We start from the raw sequence: 7,275 nt of genomic DNA, 5'->3' as shown, positions 1-7,275 counted from the left end.
CACACAGATTGCTTCAGATTCAGAATAAGCTCCATAGCACATCACTCACCTACTGATACAGTCTGTGCTGGTGAGGACTCTGCTCTTTCCAAAATATAACACTTAGGAGCATACTTCTAAAAAAAAATATCTGCAGGTTATCCCCAGGAAACACCCACTTTTTGAGGGCAACCCACATACGTTTAGGATCCTCTAAACGTACGTAAAGGGGACTGCAGCAGTTATCCTACGATATATCTGCTACTGAAGTGACCCGGCAAATGCCAGGTCACTTCATTAATCTATACACAGGACAGAGCGGAGGAGGACAGAGCAAGTCAGCCGGCAGCCCCCAGCGAGGGCACCAGGCAGTCAGCAGAGTGAGGTGATCCGGCATCACCGTCCTGAGATGGTGGATAATTTTTTTAGAAGCGGAATGGAATACTGAGCTTTCCGTGCTCCTATGAGTTGCTCTCCCCATACTAGTGTACGGGGAAGCGCGCCGATGTGTATACTAATCAGGGGCACCGCTGGGGAAATCTGACATCTCTCCCTGGTAACCCCTTCTCTGAATTCTCAGAGAACCACATCATCTTGGCTCTGCCCTCTCTTATAGACCCGCGATTTGAGGCATTGTGCCACAAGGGGGGGGTAGGTCGAATTATGAGAAGCTCCCTGCCCAGCCCCCACAGTGATCAGACGTATCTCCCCTTGGAGAACTCTCCTGGAGGGGAACATTTCAGAGTTGGCAAGCATGAAATTCAGTAAATTTGGTTGAATCAGATCTAGACCGGTTCAGAAAAAATATCTTTAGAATAAGGAACGCTACCTGTTGAATCCAAACACTTAGGGTAGATTTACTAAGAGTCGTGTGTGGTCTGAGATTGCCCGAGTTACTTGAAACGTGCACCTCATCGCAGGAACACGGGTGACTTTTGTCAGCTGAAACACTCAAAATTTACCAAAAATCATGTTTTGCTGAATCGTATTTTTCGATGGTATACTGTATGTGATTATGTTTCTGTTTCCTACAGATGTTACCAGTGATCCCTGCAGTCAAACACACCCGAACATGCAGCCTGCACATATCAGTGATGTATGTTCAGGTTGCATTTTTGTATATTGTTAAGCATAGAAAGTGTTAAAAATAAAAGAAACGGCATGGGGTCCCCACTCCGGAGCTTAACCAGCACTAGGCTCTTTGAGCCGGCACTGGCTCACATAATACGGGGGAACAAAAAAATGTAGGAGTCCCCAGTATTTTATGAACCAGCACCAGGCTCTTGGCCCCTATGCTGGTAGTAAAAATACAGGGAAAAAATCGGGTGGGGTCCCCCGTATTTTTAAAACTAGCACCAGACTCCACTAGCACGGGTGTAATGCCACAGCCATTGGATCGCTTCACGGGGCCCCCGGCCAAAGCATATTCACCCCACATTTTGTCAGCCCAGGCCCAGGGGACCCCCCAATAAAGGGGTCCCCCCTCCCCTGGGTACCCCAGGCTTGGGCTGAAGCCTGGGGCTACATTCCACACCCCTGGCCAGTGTGTGCAGAGTTCATAGGGTTAATAATGTTGTATAAACTAATAGTCTTTTACTGGGGGACTATAGGTCCCAGCAAGCCTCCCATGTATTCCCGTACTTGTAGAACTACAAAAACTACCAAGATGCGGGGCATTAAGGGTCCACTGGTGCCTGTAGTTCACCTATAAGAGAAATATTAAAACAAACACAGGGCCTGATTCAGACCCGGTCGCAAGCGCTGTGCGCTCGCAATCGGGTCGATGGTAGGCCAGTACGCATGCACACGACGGAGCCGGCTCCGTCGTGCGCATGCGCGAGACCCGGATAGCGACGGTCACTCCGTCGCTCCGGGTCTCGTACCAAAGGGGGCATGCTGTCGATGTTGAGTGACAGCACGCCCCCTTTGGTGGGTGGGCCAGGGGAGTGGCTGCCCAAACGGACGCGTTCCCATGTGAACGCCTCCGTTTGGGGCTGGCCCCACTGACATCACGAGTGATGTCAGTGGGAGAGATTTCGGCTCTGTTAGAGCCGAAATCTCTCTGGGGCTTGCGACCATCATCCTGGCTCTGTCAGAGCATCCGGCTCTGAATCAGGGCCACAGTACACGCACACCGTTGAAAGCAAAATTTTATTACATACACTCACATTACACTCACCTTGTCCCGGGTGTTCAGTCCTCTTCTCCAGTAGAATCCCGCTGCTTGGGAAAAAAAATCGAAACTCAGATGTAGCCACCGACATCGTTGCTGCAATGAGAGTGCATTGCGTCATGGATGGTGCAGCTAGTGTGCCTGCGTCTATGGCGGGCACGCGCATGCCATAGACTTAAATGGGGAGAACGCCGGCCCCGCCTAGTCGCAGCCCGGCGAGAGCTGCGCTATGCCGCAATGCGTGATGCTGTGCGCTCGCATCGCGGCAACAATGAAGGCGGCTACATCTGTACTCACCTACACCTTGGTGCAGGTCAGTCCTCTTCTCCAGTAGTATTCCGGGCAATAAAAATAGCAAACCGAAAAATTCGGAGCCATACCTGGCTAAAGAGCTGTGTGTGTATACACATACAGCTCTTCCCTACAAGTGACAGGACCCACGAGGCTGTGAGTGGCCTGGCATTCAATCACAATGCCATTAATCACGGCATTGTGAAGAGGGGGCGGAGCCACAATGACGCGATCGTGCTGTCACGCCCCCCATGCTCCGCCCCCCAATGCCGCGTCATGTGCCGGGCCCGCCCCCTTTGGTCGCGTCACGCCCCCAGCCCTGTAAGCCCGACAGCTCCCTCCCAGAAGGAGGGAGCTAAATGTCGGCAAGCATGGTTAATATAGAGGTTTCCATTGGTTTTGTTGTTTGCAGATACAGGTTCAGTGCTTCAGCCAAGGCTTGATGCCCTTCTGGGAAAGACAGGAGGTAATTTGGTCATCTTTGGTTCCTGGGGATTTTTACTCTGTCAGAATCACTATATGTGCTATGTGCTCCCTACTGCACGGGGCATGGACTGACTACATAATAGAGATTATCTTAATGCATTTGGTGTGTTGGAGTGCCCATTTATTGAATAAAACAAGATATATACAAGACTCGGAGTTGTGGACATTGGGGGGAAAAAAATCAGTAGTCCTTAGCAACAAAAGGGTAAGTGCGCCAAACATCACAAAGGTCAGACTCCACCAGGAGCTTTTTAAATGCCATAGGGCCTGATTCGGAGTTGGACAATAATATGATCACAGCTACGATCTGGCACGCATCGCAGCTGCGAAAATATGCTAATAGTTCCAAAGCATACTTCAGCATAGAGACGCCCACCGCTGCCTTCTCATATACACGTACGACGTCACTTACCTGCGTAAATATCAGTAACATCATTGCCCATTGAGCGGCCATCTTGCCCTTGCGAAAGGTCTGACCAGCCGCAGACTCAGCAGCTCTCCTGCTGCGCAGACGGCTCTCACGCTGCGTAGGGGATGGCAACTGCTAATTTATGCATGCCCATGTAACGGCGTTTAAATGTTGAGAAACGCCAGCGTTTTATTAAACCCCCCCCGTTATACCTCCCAGAAATCACTGACTACCTGTCACTCACTTTGCGAATGGATCCTCTGTGCGTGCGAAGTCGCAAGACAATCGCAACATGTGCGCAGTGCGGCTTATACACATGCGCAATGGCAAGCAATCGCTCGATCTGCGTAACAATTGCATTAGCGTTCATTTCTTAATCAGGCCCATAGAACAGTGGTTCCCAAACTCGGTCCTCAGGACCCCACACAAGTCACGTTTTCCAGGTCACCTAGTAGGTGCACAGGTGTATTCATTACTCACTGACACATTTTCCAAGTCACCCAGCAGGAGCACAGGTGTACTCATTACTCACTGACACATTCTAAAAAGATCCACAGGTGGAGATAATTATTTCACTTGCGATTTTGTAAGGAGTCCTGGAAAACATGCACTGTTTGGGCTCCTGAGAACCGAGTTTGAAAACCTGTGCCATAGAAGGACCATTATACCTAGTAGTGGCCTGAGGCTAGGGCTCATGGGATTTATCTAGATTTGGATCTAGAACCAAGTTGAAGTCAAACTGAAGTCCCCCTAAATAACCTTTTGGACTTCACAGGGAAAAAAAACAACTTTAAAAGCTATTACTTATAAATCCAGTATATTGCACATTTTACAGCCTGTCCCATATCTATTAAATCAGTAAACCTGAGACATAAATCCTGTCTCTGTAAATGCATTGGAATGACAAATCAAAGAATGACGTGCTAGCTAGAGTACAACAGAACAGAGAGTATCATATTTCTTAGGCCAGTTATGGGTTAAGAAATGAATGCATTACCAATTAGTAAATCTCTCCCAATCTTTGAGCAATAAAGTCATGAAGCCTACAAGGAAAGTAGATTAACATTATAGAGCACTGTATAACTTGCATAGAACGATTGCAGCTCATTCCGATAGTCTGTATAATAAAGAGCAGTAGGCGACTGTTTGCTGCCGACCTGAAGAATGACATCTGCTGACCTTAGGGAGGACCTGAGCTGCTCCATCTGCATGAACATTTATACAGACCCGATAACTCTGAGCTGTGGACATAACTTCTGCATGGACTGTATTAACAGGACCTGGGACAACCAGGATCAAGGAGAATCAACCTGCCCCGAGTGCAGGCAGAGGTTCAGGAGCAGACCTGAGCTCAAAAAAAATGTGATACTATGTAATATTGTCAGCAGGTACCGATCCTCACCGCCAGAACAAGCGGAGACAGTCTGCACTTACTGCGATCACTCGGCTGTTAGGATATGCCTGCAATGTGCGGTGTTTCTGTGTGACAACCACCTGAGGGTGCACAGCATGTCCCTCAACCATGACCTAACACAATCCACAGAAGACATGAAGAATAGGAAGTGCCACCTTCATAATGAACTCTTTAGGTACTACTGCACTGTGGATGCTGTATGGATCTGTCCATCCTGCCGGGTGGCTAAAGAGCATCGGGGACATGAGGTGGAGTCACTGGATGGTGCCTCTGAGAAAGCAAAGGGAAAACTTAGGAACGTGGTGGAGAAACTGAAGTCAAAGAGGGAGAAGTTTGAAAAAAATATCCAGGACCTAAAAGAGGGCAAAAAGGAAATGGAAGGTAGGGCAGACAACTCTGCCGAAAGGGTCGCCGCCCTGTTTAGGGAAATCCGAGAACATCTGGAGATCCTAGAGAGTCGAGTCCAGGGTGATATTTCCAGGCAGAAAGAATTGATTTCACTCCAATTTACTAACATAATCCAACAGCTAGAAATGAATAGTGATGAGCTGCTTGGAAAGATTATCCACATTGAGGAACTGTGCAACACGACCGACCCATTAACTGTCCTACAAGGAGACCTAGAACGCCTTGACTTTTGCGATCCAGAAGAACATACAAAGGACACTGGGAAAGACTACACTGGGTCATTGGGTGTTTTGGATCCCATTCTGATTGAGGTGACTGTACACTCTGGTTTAACTGACATTAGGACTAAATTAAAAACCAACAAAGCGTTTTATGTGCAGGAAGCTTCAGATATATTATTAGATGAAGATACCGCAGGTAGTAATGTAGTTGTTTCCGGTGATCTGAAAACGGCATCTTGGTCATTAATAGAGCATCATTATGTTAAAACAAGAAACCGCTTTGAAGTATATCAGGTTTTAAGCAAAAATGCTTTTTCCTCCAGCCAGCATTACTGGGAAGTGGAAACCAGCGGGCCGGGGGTCTGCAGCGTAGGGGTGGCCTATTCCAGCATCGAAAGGAAAGGCCAATAGGCTAGCATTGGATATAATACTAATTCCTGGTGTTTGCAAATATCTGATAACAAATATTTAGCATTACACAACTCTAAAGATATATTGTTACATCACAGTTCTCCGTGTGGAAAACTAGGAATATACCTGGACTATGATGCCGGGCGTCTGTCCTTCTATCAGCTGTGTGACCCCATCAGACACTTATACACCTTCTCCGCCATCTTCACCGAGCCCCTGCATGCTGCGTTCTGTGTGTTTAATAGTAGCGTCCAAATCAGAAATTAAATATAGCAACTACCGCCCAGATATAAACTTAATGTAATACTTGTTTTTTTGCCTGTCATGAAACATTGCCAATGCTAGTTTTTATGGAATGCTTGTATCTTCTTTTGCAATTTTTTTTGTGTTACAAATACAATTTAGGTTGTTACATTTATTGTATTCAATGACAAAAAGATAATAGAATAAACTGTCCTATTAATGTTGGATTTCAGTCCCTCTCTTTGCTTGCACACGCGTGTTAACTGTAGTTACATTAGGACCCATCTAATTCCACATTCTTTGAAATACACAAAGCTAAAACTCAAGTTAATAATCTGTGATTATGTTTTCCTTGATTATACAATTATTGCACTAGCAGGTATTACAGGTAACTCATTGTTTTATAGGTCTCATGACAACATCTACAGTACTTTACAGCTTAGGTAGGAAACCTTAAGACCAGGTTGCTGACTGCATATTTAGGGGGCAAAATAGTGCTTTATCTGCATGCAGTAGCTACTTAATGTAATTTACAGAAGAGCAGTATTTAAAGCTAAAAGAAATCAGGAAGTGCATGCTATAATCAAATTCAATAAACAAGATATAATGGGAATTCTAGTGCTCCACCATCACATATGATTGGCTAATGGACTGAGAGCCGGCGTCGCTGTGGTGCAGTCTATTACATTAACCCGATGAGTATAACAGCACCGTCCAGCCAGCCCAGACTGTAGTGCTGTGCACAGGGTGGGGGGCAACTGAGCAATTTTTCCCCTTCCTCATAGTCACTTCAGCAGTTTTTATGTGGCTGCTGTTTGGAGGAGGGGTGCTCAGGAAGCGGACTGGGCAGAGTTACTCTATATCCCACATGGAAAGGGTCAGTAAAGTAAGATACCAGGAGCCAGCAGAGTCACCTATAATCACCGTACCAAGGTAGGGCTGGGTGGGTGAGTAGCTATTTTTATACTAGGTTCTACTTAAATCATACTTCCCAAATACTGTCCCAGAGATTATCAGGACAAAATGATCATGCTGCCGCTTTGCGGTGGTGCACTCATAAAAAGTGGTGTGGTTGCACCATATTGAGGGTGTGGTCTCCCTCACTTTGGGCAATGGTGATGCCATGTTGGCAAAATGTTATGTCTAACCTGAGGAGTACCAAGCGCTTCCAAAGCACTATGGTGTCCCGCAGGGGTTAAAGAGGGGCGGAAAGGGGCGGAGCTGCGTTCTATCAGTTCTA

General features: G+C 46.8%; 1 protein-coding gene across 1 annotated transcript; it reads left to right on the top strand.

The window, feature by feature from the left end:
• The first annotated feature begins 4,502 nt into the window (after positions 1-4,502).
• Positions 4,503-5,792, top strand: LOC148534930 (E3 ubiquitin/ISG15 ligase TRIM25-like). Its single transcript, XM_088464822.1, has one exon. It carries the CDS (start codon positions 4,503-4,505, stop codon positions 5,790-5,792), a length of 1,290 nt encoding a protein of 429 aa, XP_088320948.1.
• The last annotated feature ends 1,483 nt before the right edge of the window (positions 5,793-7,275 follow it).

Source organism: Taudactylus pleione, unplaced genomic scaffold (genome assembly GCF_031769625.1).
Source record: "Taudactylus pleione unplaced genomic scaffold, aTauple2 ptg000061l, whole genome shotgun sequence".
Classification (NCBI taxonomy): Eukaryota; Metazoa; Chordata; class Amphibia; order Anura; family Myobatrachidae; genus Taudactylus; species Taudactylus pleione.
The sequence above is the reverse complement of the archived record's forward strand: the minus strand, read 5'-3'. Positions and strand labels throughout refer to the sequence as shown.